Below are 19,492 nucleotides of genomic sequence, written 5' to 3' on the forward strand. Positions count from 1 at the left end.
CACTTTGGGACTTCTACCAAACACTGCTGGCTTAGTTCTCTAAGGCTGTGTAGGTCAAAACTCCAACCTGAGTCCCGTCTATTAAACTCTAACCCTAACTGTCCATGCTTCAGTGAATATATATTCAATGGATAAGGAAGAGCAAGGTTAAGTCATTAATATCTTAATGATCAAATCACCCTTGGAAACAACGACTCTCAGATTTAAATTTATCAATGGAATGGGATGTGAGCGAGGAATCGGGTGGCCCGGGGAAGAGGGGGAAACCTCAGAGGTTATGGACATGTCTCGTGTTCTCCATGAGAGCCCAGATTCGCCTCTTCCAGTCAATCGGCATTTATCAAGTGCTGGGTTAAGTGCCGAGGACACAGGCTGGCATTTGACTGGGAGACACAGGATGTACTAGGGGAGGGAGGACACTAGCAGCCGAGGGAAGAAAGGGTGAGTTGAGAAGAGGAGATCCTCGCCACTTCTCCAGATCTCTGTACCAGAGGTCATCGGCCTACCTGCTGCGGGGTCATTTCACATTTAGGGGTTCGGGACTCCCTGAATCCGCGGCCAAAAAGTCTCACCGCCGAGCAGCCGCCGAGCTGGATGTCACACAAGCCAGCGTTCTCTAGCTCCGTGATTTCCGGGGCCTGGTCTTGGGGGAAGAAGTATGTTAAGCACGACTGGAAAGGTTAAAAATCTGTACTCTCGAGGGGAAAGTGGCTTGATTGAAACAATGTGGATTCTTTATTGAAGCCAGGGGCCGATCTTGTCATTGAAATCCGCTAAATGGTGAGAATCGTACAGCATCCCCCGAGGGGGCTCCGAAGGGCACCGCCAGGGCTGCGCCCTCCCCGGGCACGTCTTCGTTCTTTGTAGCTGCCGGGGAGCCTCCTCTTCGTGTTCTTCCTTCCCAGGCAGAGAGAGCCCGGAGCCAAGAGGCTGAGGGAGAACAATGACCCCCGGCGAACCGTAGGGAGGGCTGGCACCGGGCTGTCCGACAGCTTGAGCGACCATCAGCCACGTCCTGACCAACGCCGGCCATCGTGCCAGATGCCGGTGGCACACGTAACACATACAGGTAAATGCACACACATACATGTGCAAGACTGCATTCACACACATACACATGCGCCTCAAGGCGCCAAAGGACAAAAGCCGCACACATTCCCCGGCTCGTTCACTTACCAGACCAGACGCTGCAGTCGAAAGAACTAAAGCCTTGGGAGCAAGCACAGCCCCACTCCATGCACTGTCCGCGGCCGCTGCACAAACCCGGACACCTCAGCGCCAGGAGGACGTCCTCAGAGGCCCGGCCGTCGCCTTCCGGGCTGTGCGCTCCCTCCTCCAAGACCCTCCTCTCACACTCGTTCTCCAGGAGCGCCAGCCCCGCGTCCGCCCAGCCCAGGTCGTCTTTCAGGAGCGCGTCCTTCACGCACATCGCCAGCGCGCTGGCCATCCTCTCGCCCAGAAAACCCGCGCAGATCCTCCCGATGCTGGAGTTAGCCAGCCTCTGCCGGCAGACCTCGCCCGCCCGCGCCTCCGTCAGCCCCGACGGCGTGGGCCACGAGGGCGCAAGCTCTCGCTGGGCGTCCGTAGCGTGGTCCTCGGGGAAAAAGTAGCTTAGGCCTTCCAGGTCGGCGGGGTTGAGATCGGGGAAAGAAAAGGCGGGGAGATGTTCCCGCAGACGCTCTCTCTTCTGCCTGCTGCGGACGGACGGCCTTTCTCGGGGAGGAGCCGGCTTCCCTCTGCCGTTCTTCTGGCCAAGGGCCCCTTCCGATTCCCCTCTTGTGAGATGAGCATATTTTTCTTGGCTTGGAAAAAAGGGACCTGGATGTTTTTCTTCTTTCAACGAACGCCTCCGGAAGCTTCTGCTCGGCCCGTCAGCGCCGACGGCATCCATCGCAACGTCCAGTTCTGGTATCAAGGAAGGACGTCGGACGCGCTCGGCGTCCCTGCAGCCCGAAGCGCTCTCCGACTGGAAGGGACTGGCCGGAGCACTGACCCACCGCGACCCGGCCTCGGCTCCCGCACAGCTGCAGTAGGAGATTTTTCCAGGAGATTTCGAAGGAAGCGGGAGTTGATCGAACATACTCCTTCCCGGGGAGAGCCTTTCAGAGGAGAGAAATACAAGATGACAGGATAAAACGAAAACTCTTTGTTTATTGATGGGTCACCCGCAGAACAACAGGGGGTGCAGAGACGGGCGACGCAGTATGTCGGAGCTTTGAAAGCTAAGAAGGAAGCGTTGATTGACACTCACGAGGTGCAAAGCTTGGTTCTATTCAAATTCTCACTGACACAAGTCAATGGGGGAGAAAAAAGGGCAACTGGCCTTACCTCCACTCACGGATAAAAGCAAGATAGGGATCGGGGCGCTCCTTGAAGGGGGAGCCCCGTCTGTCATGGAAATCATTCTCCGGGTCTCCATCAAAGGTGCCACAGAGCCCCCGGGTACTCCCGTAGTCCGAGCCGGGAGACTGGACCGTCAAGCTCATGCCCCAGTCACTGAGATCGGCGCGAACAAAGGCTCCGGAAGAAAAGAAGACCTGGACCCAAAGGAGCGGAAGCAGACAAGTTTGAGAAGTGTGGGAAGATGATCACCCGGAACACACGCGGATGGATAAATGGTGACCCTTGGGAGTCTGGGTTTGCTTTTGACTCCATATTTAGCAATGAGGCCCTTTCATATTTGGTGTCATTTAAAAAGAAAGCGCATAGATCCCAGGCTTAGAGGTAGACGACCATCCTAGTCCAAGCCTCTTGTTTTCATCCTGTAGGACGGAGCCAAGAAGAAGACCTGGTGCTTAAATGGCCGAATCAAGACTCAGATCCGAGCTCTGATCTCCAACCCCGTCCCTGTTTCCACTGCTCCCCGGTTGCCTCCTTAATTATCGATCCTTATTAAAATGATAGCGTTCTGTAAGATAACTCTCCCTATCTGGCTGGGAAAGCACATTTCACACTAATAATTTCCTGATGCTATTAGATAATATTGTGAATCAAGGGACAGTATGACTCACAATTGTAAGTGAACAGTGGGCAAGGGAGAGAAGATGTATGGGAAGCATGTAAGATGGCTGCTGCAAATTAGCAATGATTTGTGAACGAAAAGGGGGAGAAAAGACTCTGCATGCACATGCAGGATTGGAGGAGGAGACCATCGGTCCTATGGAAAGAGTGAACGGGAAGAAATGGGCAACCAGATTGCACTGGTACCAACCAATAAGCATTTATTAGACACCTATTGTGTGTCAGGCACTGAACTGACCCAACAGATAAAAAGCCAAAATGAGTCAATCTCTACCTTTAAGGAATTTTCATTTTATAGGAGGAAATATCAGGCAGATATGGATATATGTACAAAATAAATCTGGGGACAGCATCTCCGCTAGAGGGATCAGAAAGGGCCTTGTATACATGAGGGCATGGCTTCTAGGAAATAGGTTTTAAAAGCCAGAGAAAGGCTTCTAGTGTGTCAGGTGAACTGTCTTCGCTAGATTAATGGAATAACATGGGAAAGAATTGTAGGAGCATAATGGATGGCAGTCTCTACAGATTGGAAGCTCTTTGCAGGCAAGAATAATTTCTACTTTTCCTTTGTATAATTTTTAGGGCCTCACACATTGTAGGAACTAATAGGTAAATGTTGAATTTCTTTGAAGGAACTTTGGTCCCATCAAAGCCTCTGATGTTGGGTCAATATTATACCATAATTAAAATATTTCTGAATGCTAATTGAAGGATATTTACCAATTAACCTTCTGCTCATATCATTCTGATCTGTTACATAGTAGTTATGAGATTATAATTTCAACATTTTTCTATCCTCACTAGCAAGAAGCACTTTCTTTTACTTGAAACACAGCAGTTGTTGATTTTTTTTTTTATTTCAAGTTTTACCAGCATACAAATATCTGTAGGAAATCGAAGTAATGCTTCTTGAAGAACAGAATTAATTTTGTCCTTGATATTGGACTGAAGACCAATAGAACAATTTTTGATGTATGTTATCTTAAAGTCAGAAAACACTTTGGGTATGAAATCACCGATTATACCAAACAATGAGGATGTCGTTTGAGAAGATCCTCGCAATAAATCCCTCTGCTACATACCGTGACTTTTCTTCCTAAGTAAGACTCCTTAATCTTGAGGTTGCTGGCGGGGTCTCTGCTCTTCACAGACAGATAGGGCTGTGACTCATGGAGCTGGCCGCTGCACATGTCCAGCGCAACCACATCGCCGCCTTCTTTGGCCACAAAGCCACAGTTACAAGCCACTGGGTAGTGAAGGCTTCCACAGTCCCACTGGCGAACGTGGACCTCAAAGTCTCGGGACACGCTCTTGTAGAGCACAAAAGTTCCAGTCTTGAAGTGCTCATAATGTCTTTCATGAAAGAAGAGAAAGATTTAGGCTGAAGACAATTGTATCTTCAAGTATTGATGGAGGTGTTACTCAGATTGAGGAAAATCTGTTATTATTTAACCTCCCTAGGTCTTGGTTTCTCTTTCTAAAACATTAGGAAGTTGTCATGATCTCTACTTTCTACTCAAATTCTTGTATTAGTAATATAATCATTAAAATGTTGAGGGAAGGAACTGTCTTTTGCTTCTTTTTGTATCCTCATCAAATGGCATATCCTAGGTGCTTAATAAATGCTTGTTGACTTGTAAGTATCAAATAATCAGTCACTCTGTGCTGTAGAAATTTATCTGAAAATGTAATTGCATTTAGAATTTTCCCTACACAGACACACACACAAACTAGGTTATAAATATCAAATAATCAGTCACTCTCTCCTGTATAAATCTATCTGAAAACATCATTGCATTGTTAGAATCTTCCCCTGTCCAGACACATATCCACAGAGCACACACACATACACAACTACCACAGTAAGGAAAAAATGGCTTTTGGTAATTAAACAGCATCCCTATGTATGGTACCATTTCCAGACATGTTTTACACTTTTGAATGCTTGGAATAGCCCTCCTTCTGGAGTTGTCCCGCATCCAGGTACCCAGGTAGGATCATTTTAGTCACTTTAAATCTTTAACAGTCAATGAAATTCGGCCATGTTATAGCTGCCAACTGTAGAGTGGACTAAGCGGTGGTATCCCTGGCACTTGTGCCCTGCCTGCTGTGCTATCCCAGCCCTGGCTGAGGATCCCCAGTCATTCTCTGGGACAAGTGAGAGCTGAAAATGTTCAAGCAAAGATGGAGCATAGAAGTACAAAGGTCCCTGGGATCATCTAGGGCAGACTCCTCATTCCCAGGTGAAATGAAAGGAACCTGCCCAAGATGCCACAGGGCTGGGTTCGAGCCCAGCCCTTCAGGCTTCAAATCTAGAGCCATTTTCCTTCCCATGGAGTTTCACTTTCACTTTGCAAAGGCAAATAACTACTCTTTTTTGTGAAGAAATCCCTCCATGGCAGCACTGTGATTTCTAAAGTTCTGCCCAAATACCGAAGGAGCTGGGTTTCCTATTTTGTTCTCTGAACATTAAGCAATCCCATCACCCACCCTTGCATAAAATTCCAATAACCCGGAGACATCTAGTAGATAGCGTTCCTCTGGTACAAAGCACAGGAGATTACATTCATTTGGTTCCTTGTGGCCTGCTGGCAGGAGGCCAACAGCACAGTGAGAATTGTTTTCTGGTAAGTGAAATTTTATGTGGGAATTCTCATTTGGGGGAAACAGACCTCATCATTGCTTCATGACAATGCAAATAAAGATTTTAGAGGAAAAAAATGAAAACTAAAAGGATCCAACTACTATAAGAAATTAGTGTGGCCTTAAATATGTCCCCACTGACTGCTGAGTTTTTTGGTGATTTATAGAGATGGGGAGGGGATCCACACATGAAATCACTAAACAATTCTGCTGCCCCCCTCAGCTTTACAACTCAGCCTGCTCCACCACATACACCAAAAATAAACAAATAAGAGATTACCTTCCATCCAGTGTAATTATGTGAGGATCAGTAAACGAATAGCAACTGGCTGTGGGAAGATCCTTTACTTTGATCTGGAAAGCAAAAACATTTAGAGCGAATTGTGTCATTGCTCATTGTCTTATGAGAAACTAAAGCATCCAATACCCTCCACAAAATTGATTTTCTGTTTGAATTATTACTCTTATTGTTCACATCTCTTCTAAAATACCACAGAAAATAATTTGAAAATAAAGCAGCTTTTCTCAACTGGAAATCACAAACCATATTAAATGCGTACACATTTATGCATCTATGATGTGCTATCTCTTCCATTTCGTAGCTGAATCAACCCTGCTCAGGGTTTTAAAAGAAACTCTTATGATTGAAAAAAATGTTTCAGGGTCAAATCTGATTAAGAGTTATGGGACAAGCAAGTTCTGTCCCTTCTGACTATGACAGGTTATGTCATGTCCCACCCTAAGACATGTATCTATATGCATATGACCTATATAAAGTGCTTCAGAAACCTTAGACTCCTAAATACAATAGTTATTACTATTAAATTATGATTACATGTAATATATACTATTTAACATATTAACAGTATATAAGTAATTGAAATCATTGTTATTATTATATACTATAGATATGGTAACTAGAATGGTTGGGATCAAATTTAAATTGCCTATTTATAGACCAAAAATGAGAATTTGACAACCAATTCTAAGATGAAGTCTGTAAATATATTAAAACAAGGGCAGTTTACTTCAATTTATGAGTATCTGTGATTTTATCATCAATTATTTCTTTCCCCTTATTGTTAAGTAATGGCTATATTTAAGAACTTAAAGGAGATATTGTGAGTCACCATATGCAAATATATTGAAATCTAGAGCCGTGGCTGGGGAAGTGTATTTCCTCTAGATCCTGAGAGACCCTGAGTGTCACCTTATGTTGGCGATGGTCCTTCTCTGGGACCCAGACTTCTGTGTGGAATAACAGGCAGGCTCAGACTAGGGTCCCACATGTCCTGTATAAGTGCCAGGTGCAAGGTTTGCCTAATGGGTGGTGGTTTTCCCCTGTCCCCCCTTCTCCCCATTTGTATGTGTGTTTGTTTTATGAGAAGGACAAGTGTCTCTAGAGATGTCTTGGCTGCATGTCCACCTGTATGCTTTCAGGGATGTAGCTGCTCCACAGGAAGTTCTCACTGACGATGGGTTCCACCGCAATCTCAGAAATTCTGTCCCCATCCCGTGAAAAATCTATTATGGCTGTGAAATAAATGACCGCCCGGCTACAGGTTCCGTTCTCACAGGATGTCGTCTCAGGAAGGTCCACTTGACAACGAGAAAGAGCCAAATTGAAACCTTGTTGTTCAATACCTGTTATGGTGGGGACGGAAAAAGAGAGGTAAGAGGCATGTGCATGTGGCAAAGAATTCTGTGATCAACACCTTGGTCAGCGCCCCCGACCAATGGCCAGATCTGGGGCAGAAAAGCGTCTCTGTTCTTTCCAGAAGGTCACCTTATTCCACAAAGCTTGTTCAAGGAGTTCCCTTGGAATTGATCCGTCTAAAGAAATGGCCTCCTTGTCTTGACTGCTCATGGTTATTGTCAGCAGACCTTCCTCAACTTCCCCACCGAGTATATCAGGAAGGGAAATGTTTGGACAAATTGATACCTCCAAAATGTTTCAGAATTTATCTTCAGCTCCATCTTTAACAGTCTTTTTCTATCTAAGTCATGATCTAATGCATTCCAACTCTCCATCCACCTGGGTAAAATTCTATAGTGGGGAATAAAAAATATTCAGCAAGACACTTTATTTTCTCAACCTTTCTGGAGATTCTGGCAACAAAAGAACATTCAGAAAAGTCCCAAATCTCATCTGCTCTGAGACAATATCAGAATAACTTGGGAAGTTCATCCACTGTCCATTCATTTGGCTACAATCTGCTTGTAATTGTGTGCTGGAGGTGAAGACAAATTCCCTGGCTAAGCCCATGGCTGGAGGTAGGGACTAAGAGAAAATGAAGGGAAGACAGAGGCAAGGCGCCTCCCCTGCCCGCTTCTACCATTGCCCTATGTCTACACCTAACGTATTTAGAACACCTGAACGTTTGCTTAATGTACTTTGATCTTTGATCCTCATGACCTTGTGAGGTACATGCTATCGTTATTCCCATTTTACAGATGAGGAAACCAAGGCTGGCAAAGATTAAGTGATTTTTTCCAACTTCACACAGCCAGGAAAACACCTGAGACAGGTTTTGAACCTGGGACTTGCCGACTCCGTGTCCGCCATTTTATCCACTGTACCACTGAAGTGTCTATGAGGGTGAGGTGCTCTGGATGTCCCATCGAGCCAGAATTGTTCGGTACATGGGAACTGTCCAACCTGTGACTAGGACTTTGCACTCGTGGCTGGTGGGCATTTTTGCTTTTAAAAAACATACTCTACTCTCTTCCTGGGGAGCCCATTAGACAAAAATGGAGCTATGGTTTTCCCTTTGTTTCCAAATTAGATGAGAACCATGAAATGATAGAGGCTGCCTAAGTCTGGCTTGGCGGGGGGCTTCCCCAGACCAGCAGAAATGACTGGGCAGCAACCGCTTCCCCCCAGCCGAAGTTTCACTGCCAACCCCCTTGTGCCAAGTCCAGAGGTGAATGTCTAAAACTGCAGATGTGCTTTCTTCTAGATAAAATTCCTTTTCCATAAAAAAAAAAATACACTTTGAGATTTTAGGTTCAAAGAGAACAGAGAGCACTTTGAGCAATATTAGGAGGGGGCCTTGACCTTCAATGGCTGCAGTGTGGGGGAGCACAGGGAGCTTCAGGAAGTGCTCTTAGCCTGCTAGCCCCCATGGGAGTGGGTAGAATGGGAGGCTCTAGCTTTACAGAAAAACCCATGCACATGGAGTTGGAATCTATCAGTCTACAAGAATCATCACCTAAACCATTGTATTTTTATACTCTTATGGTTCTAAAAGTTGTTTATGTTTAGAGTATTATTACAAATTTTGTTCATTTGAATTCTGGTCATTTTAGTCTCTATTGGATTATAAAAGTCCTTAAAATTGTTTAACAAAAAAAAATCACCTAAATGGGTCTTCTGAGAAAACAGCTTCCAGCCCTTGGCATATAATCCCCAGATTGAACCCCCAGTGCCCTTTTTACCAAAGGTTTCAAAGTCACCTGGTACAGAAAAGTCCAAATTTCTGCAAATACAGAAGCTGAGCTACCCCAAAGGGTGGTAGAAGCATGCCAGTATTGCTCCAGAATGCCTCAGAGGTCACACAATGGAACCCCATCATTTGGGGCGAAGATTCCTTTGAGTTCACTTAGTTTTGTGACCACTGTCCACTTCTGGCTATTGGAAACACGTCACAAGTGGACGTTGTGACCCAGCCTCCAATGAAACGTGTCTTACCCTGGTCAATGGTTTTCAACGTCAGGGAGATTTTGCATCCTTGGCCGGGTTCAGGACAAAGAATGGGAACTGTGCTCTCCAACCTCAGCTGGTGCTCCTGCCCGTCCTCCGAGATAGTGCTCACCTCTGGCTGGAGCTGAGGTGGGAAGAAAATGGGAATGATGGAAATCTAAGATGTAGGGTGCCTGCTGCAGAGCCATTACTCAATTACTACCTTGTGACTGACTCTTTCCCCACAGGAGCCCCAAATATTTTCCCTATTTACTCCATTAACAGAGGAAGAAACAGTGTGAAGCGGGTGAGCTGAAGGCTCGGTGACCCAAATGCCAGAATCTGAACTCGGGTTTCCCGATGCCCAAGGCAGCACCCTTATGAGAAGCTCACAGAAGCTTCCAACTTCCCACTCTCCCTTTCCTTCCCCACCTGGTCCTCCTCATCCACTCCTGACAACTCCCAGATTTCTACCCTCCGCGTACCTTAATGCCGGCAAAGAACTCTTTACTCTCGATGACAACACTTTGTATATCGGGTTTCTCCCGGAAAAAGGCAGACACGCCACAGAAAATCTGCAGGAAAAGTTATTGTCTCAGCAACAAAATCCTGGAGGACTACCAGGACACTGGGCTTTCTAGAATGATCACAGGACTGTCCCAGGACCAAATTTATCTTTGGGTGTATTCCATGAAAAGAGATGGGAAAATAAAAGCTCATAGTCCACTTGTACACCGTGGGTAGATTCTGACAGCCACCGAGGGACAGGAATCCTTTGCTCATGGAAATGCAAAGAAGTTTCCAGGAAAAGCACAAAAGAATTAAAAGAACAACATAATGTACATTTCAGGATTTCATAAGGGAAACTTTCAGAAATACTTCATTATTGGGGCAGCTAGGTGACGCAGTCAGCCCAGAGACCGGCCCTGAAGTCAGGAGGACCCGAGTTCAAATCTCAGACACTTAACACTTCCTAGCTTTGTGACTCTGGGCAAGTCACTTAACCCCAATTGCTACAGAAAAAAAGAAAGTTTCCCTTATTGGCCAGACTCTGGGATTAAGTAAAACTTCAAAAATAAAATGTATTTTAGTTAACACATAAGATTACTTTTTAAGCTCTCATGGATATAAAGGCTCTTCAGGAATGAGATGATCTAGACTTCCAGGATTTAGAATGTTCTCTATTTGAGAGAAGAAAAGGGTCATGAACATTCTTGGATTTCCCCCTTAAAAATCTTGACTTTTGTGGTCATGAAATAACAATGAGATTTGTTTGCTTAAAATGAACAACCATACTTAATTTTTTTTTAATGCCCATCCAACCCACTGGTTCCTTAGAAGACAATATTTGAGAGTTATTGTTTCCCTTCAGTCGAATCTTTTCTGACCAAGCAGATAAGTGTTTCCCAACTGAATGACAAAAATACTTGTCAATCTGAGCCCCTAAATGAAGACTTCCCAGCACCAGAGCTTGTTCTCCAAGAGCACAGTTTGACAACCCGGAGTCTCCCTTCCAGTAGGAAGCGGCCCCAGAGGAAGAAGTCAGCAAATGCATGATAAAATGCATCTCAAGTAAAGGTGTGAAAATTAGACGTGATACCATCTGTTTGAAATACATAAGGATTCATGAAGACCTTTAGGTGGATTTTGTGGATACTGACTATTGTATATATTGACAGATATTTATGACCAGAAATGTTGTGGATGCCAAAATGATGACATCCACTACAGATGCTCTCTGTGATGGGGACAAGGACCCATCTTTTGAATAACATAAGAAATTACATTTAGAACAAGCCCAGTCTTTGAACCTACCCTGTCTCCAAGTCTAAGGTTTATGCCATCAAGTTCTAAGAGCGAAGACTCTTCGACCGTGATCTCCTCCTTCAGTTCCTCTCTGAATCCTTCTGATGAAAGTCTGGACCAAGTAATGACAAATCCCAGGGAGCTGTTTGTGGGGGACCCCTCAAAGGTGCACTGGAGAAAGATCTTGGTTGCAATCCACTTGAGCTCAACCTTTAGGGCTCCTGGAGGGGAGGGCGGTGATGGGACAGCAGGAGGACCTAGTAGGAGAAACATCTCGATATTTCTTTGGTTCTTTCAATAAATTAGGACCGCCACTTCTGGGCTGTGTGACCCTGTGTGACCCTGGGCAAGTCGCTTAACCCCAACTGCCTCAGCAAAAAAACAAACAAAAAACAAAAACAAAAAACAAACAAAACAAGCAAAAGCCAACCAAACAAACAAACAAAAACAAGAAAAGAAAAAGAAATAGGGCGGGGGAGAAGACTCTGCTGCAAGATCTAACTCAATTACATGACTTTTTCTGAGTAACATTATCTCCATGCAATTAAAACATGGGAATAAAAAACATTGTCCTACATCTCGAGTATCCTAGGAAACAAGTGCCCGGCCTGATTCATGGACACGGAAGACCTGCAGAAAATTCAAAGAAGCCATGATCATTTTCTAGTCCTCAACAAGATGGAAAATGTTCTTTTTTGACGGATTTCCTCTCAAACGCCAGTGCAATAGCAATGCACCCCGGTAGCGCGGTTAACTACCAGCAATGCACATTGATTGTTTCCATTCACGAGAAGTTCAGCCACTGAGCATTAAAGTGACTTCTGTCTTCTGGAGCAATGATATTGTTCCAAAGGATGGCTCAGTCATAAAACCTCCCTAGTTGTGAACCATGACAGTTCCACAGCTCACCAAGGGAACAGTCTCCTAACGAACAAGCCCACGACGCACTATTTCACCAGGATGCTCGGTGACAAGAACTGCTCTTTCAAAGAGCGGGGCCAGTTTTTAATGAAATGCTAAGAAACAGCGGGGCCTCGTCTTTTGTGGCAGGGTCACAGGAGTGTGCACTCTCATTACCTCCAGGAAATTGAAGCAGGATTTTACAGTTTCAAATTTAGAAGTGAATCCAGAGCTGGGAGGTTTCTAGGAGCCTCACGTTTTGTTTTATGTAAGAAAAGGAACGGGGGCCTTATTGAGAGGTGGTTGTAAACATATGGATTTGTGAAACATTGGGAAAAACCGATTCGTGCCCGTGTGCTCCAAAGAAAACGTGCGTCTGGGAGATCTGAGACATCCCTAAGTACGGGCATTCTGGGCCAGGCTTGGGGCACCGAGCCCGAGCCGCAGACCTTCCTGCAAATCGACCGCCAAGGGTCAAGGTGGCCGAGCCCAAGACGGAAGCTTGGGCTGCCGTCCACACCTTCACAGACACTGCCGACTTCTGCTTCCTCAGGCCGGGGCTGGCCACGCGGGGCGGAAGCAGCTGAAAGGATGTTTTCATTCAGTCTACTAAAGGAGCGTTGAAAAAGTGAGACAAGAGTCCCTTAAGGCTCCCTCAGCTCATCCCTTGTCGGTCAATAAGTATTTGTTCAACACCCACCACGTGCCAGGGACTGTGATAAAGTCAACCCAGAGGGAGGAAACTCCAGTGAGTCCAGGTGATTCCAGACAGGGATTCTGTGTCCTGGGTCAGACACATCACATCTCAGTCTGTGCCTGTGTGTGTGTGTGTGTGTGTGTGTGTCACCTCCAATGGAGTAAGGAGGGAGGTTAAAGGAGAATGAGGAAGAGGGAGAGGAGGAAAGGGGAGGGAAGGATAAGAAAGGGAAGGGGGAAGGGAGAAAAGGGAAGAGAAGAGGAGCGAGAGAAAGAAAGAGAGGGAAAAGAAGGAAAGAAGGAGAGGGAGGGAAAGAAGGAAAGAGAAGGAGGGAAGGAGAGACGGAGGGAATGAAGATCAGTCACTGAGACATCCTCTTGAAAATGGAGAGAAATGAACAAAAAGAAGGTGAAGAAGCAAGCAGAACAGATTTGAAAGTTAACAGGTGGAACTTTATATTTGAAAAGGACAAGTGAGCTTCAGGTACTTATATTTTCATGTGAACCATCCTCTTTTCTGTTCTCCTGTATGTAAAAATGGGCATTTGCACTCTGGTATCTGAATTCAAAATAAAAAGTAAGTACTTTTTACAAAGCAAAGCAAAGCAAGCTAAGCTAGTCCACAGTATTGTAACACTGCGATACAAGTATTTCTGTGCTTTCAGAAGCCTGACCATAATAAGAAAAAAAAATGCAGGAAATACAGAAATTTACATCCCAAATTCCAGAAAAGAAGGAAAATAAGACACAACCTAAAAGATTCTCCCTTTCTAATGTAATCGCTTCCCTTAAACACATTTCAATAGGAGCCGCTTTTGTTTTTCAGCTCAGAGCTTTCCATTCCACACAGTAATTCGCCTCCAAATGGAAGCATGTTCCAGTAGCAAGATGGCTCCCGTTATACGACCAAACCATGTGCTCTGGGAAAATTCAGGGAATAAGACAAGGCAAAAGAAAGAGAGCATTTCTGCAGCGTTTCAGTGATTTTCTAAATTACTGTAATTATTCTTTCCAACCCTCAAACCAAGCAATATAAACAAAACCAGTCTGCTCCCTAGGTACAGAGACTGCATACAGAAGCCGCCAGGCATCCAACGCTGGGTTCTACCCCTCAAAATCTGGAATCTACCAAACAACCATTTTGCACTCAACAATTTAGCAAAAGAAAGTCCACCCTGAGTGTCTCCCACTTCCCTTAGAACAGTTCTGAATACAAAATAGAGTCTTGGATTAAGGTCCTCATCAAAAAAACATTTGGGGATTTTTTTCTCTTCATCCACCCCCTCATTCACCCACCATCCATCCACCCACCCTCTCATTCATCCCTCCAGTGGAAAATCAGAGGAAGGAAATCCGAGACGTGGCAACGTGCCCTGTCAGAGCCCAGGCCACCGGTGTATGATCGGCTCTCTGGTTGGGTCCCCACGCGGGGCTCGGGAGCCCGCTCCTGCATCTGCCCGCCCCTGGGGGCTTGGGATCTAGCCCCGGGCTCTCGTACCAGGCGCGCACCTGGGAGCGCGTCATCGCTCTTTCTCCGATCAGTGAGGGGGGGGGCAGTCTGGATTCGGGGTCGCAGCCCCCAGCCATGCTCCCGTAGTACGCTCCCGCGTAGTCCCGGGACCCCCAAGGGCCGGGCTCGCTCACCGAGGCCATCGGCGGCCGTTTCTCGTCTCTGAACGCGGGGCCCGGGACGCGCCCTCACCTTCTGCGCAGTAGCCCATGCAGCCCTGGGTGGGCTGCAGGAAGTAGAGCAGGAAGGGGCCGCAGTTCCTCACGGTCACGGGAATCCGGAACAGGCAGCAGTCCTGGGCAGCACCCAGGAAGTCCCAGGAGGCACAGGCGGTCAGCGGCGCGGCCTCCCCCGGCAGCGGCCGGGCTTCCCCTCCTCGCAGGGACAACCAGAGGGGGACCTGGGTACCGCAGCGGCCCGCCTGTCCAGGAGCAAAGGGCACAGGTGTGAAGGGAGAGGGAAGCCCTCCGGTCATTATCCCAAGGGGCAATGGAGCCGGCGTCTGCCCTTCCCACAGAGCCCAGTGCAGGAGCAAAGCTGGCCGGGCACCCCACGGGGAGGCTGAGGGAGGGGGGGCAGGGTGGTGGGGAGGACCGGCCCCCCTGGGGCCCCCAGCTTTGGGGGTCCTGGAGCCGGGGGCAGCAAACACCCCAAGTACTGCAGCATGTCCTATACTTAATGGCACGTTTAGTGTGTCCTTCCAGGCCCCGTCCCAAGCCAGGTGCACCTGCTTGTGCACCTGCGGGTGATGGGGGTCCTTCCAAGTGGGGAGGGGGAGTTCCTTCCAAATCAGCTGCAGGCACAAAGAAGCTCTACAGGCTTCCATAGGAGCGCCCTGATTCTCTGAATGGAGACCTTGTTCAGAAGGGAATGGGGAGGGGGGAGGAAGGAATGGGGCTAACTGTAGTCGATTCTATAAAGATCTCCGTCAGAATCCCACCATGGGTTTTACTAAAATGTAATTCTCTGTGCCTCAGTTTGCCTATCTGTAAAATGTGGAGATTGGATTTGATGGCCTCCATGTCACATTGGGCTTCAGCAACAGGCAGCTGGGTAGTCCAATGGATAGAGTGCTGGGCCTGGCTCAGGGAGATTCACCTTCTCGAGTTCAAATCCAGCCTCACACACTTGCTAGCTGTGACTCTGGCATATCACCCTGCTTACCTCAGTTTCTTCACCTGACAAATGAGCTGGAGAAGGAAATGAAAACACACACACACACACACACACACACACACACACACACACACACCCCAACAGTCCAGAATCTTTGCTGAGAAAATCCAAAATGGGGTCACGAAGACATGATTGAAACAGTTCAACAGCAGCGCACTGTCTTCATTTCCCCTGGTGGGCATTGCAGAACGCATTTCCCAGGAGAGCCGAGACTCTTGGGTTGGATTCGTGGTCCCCTCCCACTGTAAAAATCTCCTGGCCATCCTGCTTAGCACGCAGCCCATCCCGTCCCTCCTGTCCCATTTTGTGCCCAGGAAATCCAAGGGCTTCACTGGGCCCCGAGAGCCCTCAGGAGCCCTTCTGTGCAGCTGAGCTAGAGGGAGCTGGTACCTTCACACACGCGGTGGGCATCTCGGCGGGGCTGCCCGAGAGCTGGAAGCGGTACCACCCTGGGCGGAGGGAGCGGTCACAAATCAGCTCTGTGGGCGGCTGCACTTCGGAGACATCAAAAGCCACGTTCCTCCGAGGGTTCTGCAGGATCTGGTGGCCTCCGGGAGAGCACTCCTGAGCTAGGGATGCAGAGGAACCCTTAAGTCCTCTGTGCCCCTCTGGACACATGGGGGAGGAGCCCTGGTTTCAGGGGAAGCTTCGGGGTCATTAACGGCGTGGGGCCATTTCCCAAAGGTCTGCCAGCCCGCTGCCCTCCTCCAGCTCTCGGCCCATCCTCAGTCACTACCCAGGACGGAGGGCTGAGGGACCGGCTTCATGGACTGCCCGTCCTGAATTCTCCCTGAAATAAAGGCCCCCTTTTCTATCCTTGGTAATGTGCCCGTCATACTGTGTGGCTTTTGGCACTAGAGAACATGGCCCTGAACAGTGAGGATGAGGGCTGCCCAAAGGGCCATGGGAGGTACATGGCAGCTTGCAGTCGCCTACAGCGTCTCACCAAGGAAGAATTGGACAGAAGCAGCCGAAAGGAGGCTGTCGGAGAAAGGTGTGAGGTGGGGAGCAGGTGAGCCGGGCCCCCAGCAGGAGGGTGGGCCGCTTGTGTTGGTCACACAACATCAGGAGTACAGGGGAAGGAGCCTGGGAGGCCCTGAGAACAAAGACACGGACAGAGAAGGCGAGAATGGCCGGATTGGGGAGGTGGGGAGGTTGGACACAGGGGGTCACAATCCATCCAATAGTAAGTGGCAACTAACATTTTCAGAGTGCTCTTAGGCTTGCAAATCACTGAGCTTTTGTTACTGATTTGATCCCCCAGAAGCAGGTGCTCTTATCACCCTCATTTAACAGATGAGGAAACTGAGATAAACAGGGATGGGGGGAGGAGCGGGGGACTTGCCTAAAGTCATACAAATAGTAACTATCTCCTGACTCCAAGCCACGTGCTCTACTCAACGTGCTCCCAGTAAAAGATACGCAAACCCCAGACTCTGGACAGTCATCTTTCCTTTCCAAACTCAGTGCTTTCCTCCGATCTAAATGTGATGGACTTCTGGAAAGGTCAACTTTTGTGTGGGGGAGAGTCCTGCTTCCGTCAAGCCGGGTGATAAATTTAACTAAGAATCTTCCTGGGGATGACAGCAACTATTCTTGGGTCCCCTTTCTCTGCTGCTGCCGTGGGATTATTGCAGAGATGTGTCCGACTTTACATATGAGACATTTAAGACAAATCTTGATCAAATAATTTCCATTGTAAATGGAGTAGGGGCATTCATGTCCCTTAGGGACTCTCTAGTGTAGGGCTTCTTCAACTTTTTCCACTCATAATCCCTTTTCCCCCCACAAAGTTTTTATATGACCCCTATTATACAGGTAGATAAAATAGTTATAAAAATCAAACATTTACTAATAATAAATCATTTCATGATGCCCACATTTAGTTACAAGCCTCATATGGGGGTGCAACCCACAATTTAAGAAGCTGGGCTAAAGAATAGGAATTCTTAACTTGGGGTCTACTGGTCTGTTTTTTTATCTTTATGACTGTGTTTCAATATAATTAACTGTCTTTGTAATCCTACTACTTTATTTTATAAATTAAAATGACAAATTTTATAGATTAAAAAATAATTTCCAGATTTTATGAATTATTAAAAAATTAAATTAAAAGAGGGACTGAAAGAGTAGGCAGAAAGAGGATAAAAACGCACAAAAAGTTAAGAACTCCTGGATAGGAAAAATACTCATGATGTGGTCATTAGTCACTCATCAGACAGTGAGTTGGTGACTTCTCTTCAGTTATGCCCAAAGAAATGAACAAAATAATTCATCTACATCCCTTAGAATTTCACTTCTTGAATATATTTTATATGGGAGAAAGAAAAATCTGTAATTCTAAGTTGATAAAAACGAATAAAAAATGAGACAATATCTTAATTGTTCAGCCATTTTCTTCCACAGAGCAAACATCTGGATAGGAAAGGCGCCGCCTTAACTTTCCGGGGATGATTGAATAATACTGAGCAATGTGAAGAGATCCACTGCCTGACTTTATCTGACACCAACAGAAAGGGAGTCACAGGTTTTCTGTGAGATGGCAAATGTCATCCTTACAAATATTGACTAAAGTTGAATCAAAATTGCCTTCAGCCCCCCATGCAGATATCACTGTGCAAATACAAAAACCATTAAGACGAAGACATGGTCCTTGACTTCCTGGAGATTGGATTCTCCCAAGGACAAGACAGGAATGGAGACTGAAGAGTTAGGTGTTTACTGAAATGCAAAGAACATCACAAATGGAAATTAAAAGCAGCCTGTGATTGCCGCTTTAATCACCAGTCTTCCCAAGGCATAAACTCAATTCATAGGTACTATAAAAGAGCAATTCTCAAAGTAATAAGAGGGTGGTTACAAAAGCCGACAACTGCAAAATCATGTCTAAAAGAAGACAAATGGCTGCAGACTTAACAGAAGTTAACCTGACCCAACTGGCTGGCTGCTTCATTCTTGGAGATTTTCCAGCACCCATTCCCTAAATGGATTCAAGGAACAAAGTGAGAACGAGGAGGAAATGAACTAGACAGCTCCTTCCTTCTCCAGCCCCTCTCCCCCCCAGTGAGCCCCTTCCCCTAGTTTCCCCTCTGGGATTCTAAGGTTATCTCAGAGCTTCTCACTAGATTTTTACTAGGGTGACCTTCTTTCTCCTCCAGAGGAGGGTTCCTCAAGTTTTGAGAAAAGGCTTAAAGAGAGATTTGGAACATGAATTCTGGATTTGTTTCCAAAAGAATTCCAAATCTGGAATTTCAAGAAGGACTGAAAGGACAGAGAGAGAGAGAGACAGAGAGAAAGACAGAGAGAGACAGAGAGAGAGAGACAGAGAGAGACAGAGACAGAGACAGAGAGAGACAGACAGAGAGACAGAGACAGAGAGAGACAGAGACAGAGAGACAGAGAGACAGAGACAGAGACAGAGACAAAGAGACAGACACAGAGACAGAGAGAGAGATGGAGAGAGACAGAGATAGAGACAGAGAGACAGAGACAGAGACAGACAGACAGACAGACAGAGATACGGTAATTTTATCTGGACTAAGAGATAGGTCACAGGTTTTTTGTGAGATGGTAAATATCATCATTACAATACTAACTAAGTTTGAATGAAAATCTTCAGCCCTCAGGCCTCAGTTGAGAAAAGAGTGCAGGGTGAGGCTGAATTATTTCAGTCCTGCGTTTATATGTGAAATAGGAGTATCTTGGCCCATAAGTGCCTTACAAGTGAGTTCATCTTTCTCATGTCCCAGCTGACAGAGGCAAAGTTAGAGGCAAGGGGGGAGCAGAGGGTCCCTCCTCCTCACAGCTCACCTCCATAAGCTCTCCCTAGAGGCCTTGGGCTGTTGAGAAGGTGGAAACCACAAGCAAGTCCTGGTCGGTTAGCTAGTGGAAGGAGCCTGAAACCTGCCTGAAACCTGCCCTCCAGAGAGGGAGCAGCTTGTTATATGCCCTCAGTTTCCTCAACTGTAAAATGCACTTCACCGATTTGTTGTGAGGCTCAAGTTCATGACTCACATTGCAGCTGTTTCTCCTTTTCTTTTGACTCTTCTAAGTCAACG

The 19,492-nt window shown here is 46.6% G+C and overlaps 1 protein-coding gene across 1 annotated transcript in view; it reads right to left on the reverse strand.

Moving 5' to 3' along the window:
• VWDE (von Willebrand factor D and EGF domains) overlaps window positions 1–16,270 on the reverse strand; it is a 32,855-nt gene extending 16,585 nt beyond the window's left edge. Inside the window, exons 1-14 of the mRNA XM_052001706.1 lie at window positions 16,171–16,270; window positions 15,825–16,003; window positions 14,393–14,679; window positions 14,121–14,280; window positions 12,502–12,635; window positions 11,162–11,435; window positions 9,832–9,921; window positions 9,356–9,491; window positions 7,091–7,308; window positions 5,945–6,018; window positions 4,104–4,374; window positions 2,329–2,537; window positions 1,177–2,099; window positions 507–643 (exon numbers count right to left, since the gene is read on the reverse strand). Coding sequence (XP_051857666.1) covers window positions 507–643; window positions 1,177–2,099; window positions 2,329–2,537; window positions 4,104–4,374; window positions 5,945–6,018; window positions 7,091–7,308; window positions 9,356–9,491; window positions 9,832–9,921; window positions 11,162–11,435; window positions 12,502–12,635; window positions 14,121–14,280; window positions 14,393–14,679; window positions 15,825–16,003; window positions 16,171–16,270 — 3,192 coding nt within the window. The remainder of the gene's footprint in view (window positions 1–506; window positions 644–1,176; window positions 2,100–2,328; window positions 2,538–4,103; window positions 4,375–5,944; window positions 6,019–7,090; window positions 7,309–9,355; window positions 9,492–9,831; window positions 9,922–11,161; window positions 11,436–12,501; window positions 12,636–14,120; window positions 14,281–14,392; window positions 14,680–15,824; window positions 16,004–16,170) is intronic.
• Window positions 16,271–19,492: the final 3,222 nt, after the last annotated feature.

Source organism: Antechinus flavipes, chromosome 5 (assembly GCF_016432865.1).
Source record: "Antechinus flavipes isolate AdamAnt ecotype Samford, QLD, Australia chromosome 5, AdamAnt_v2, whole genome shotgun sequence".
Classification (NCBI taxonomy): domain Eukaryota; kingdom Metazoa; phylum Chordata; class Mammalia; order Dasyuromorphia; family Dasyuridae; genus Antechinus; species Antechinus flavipes.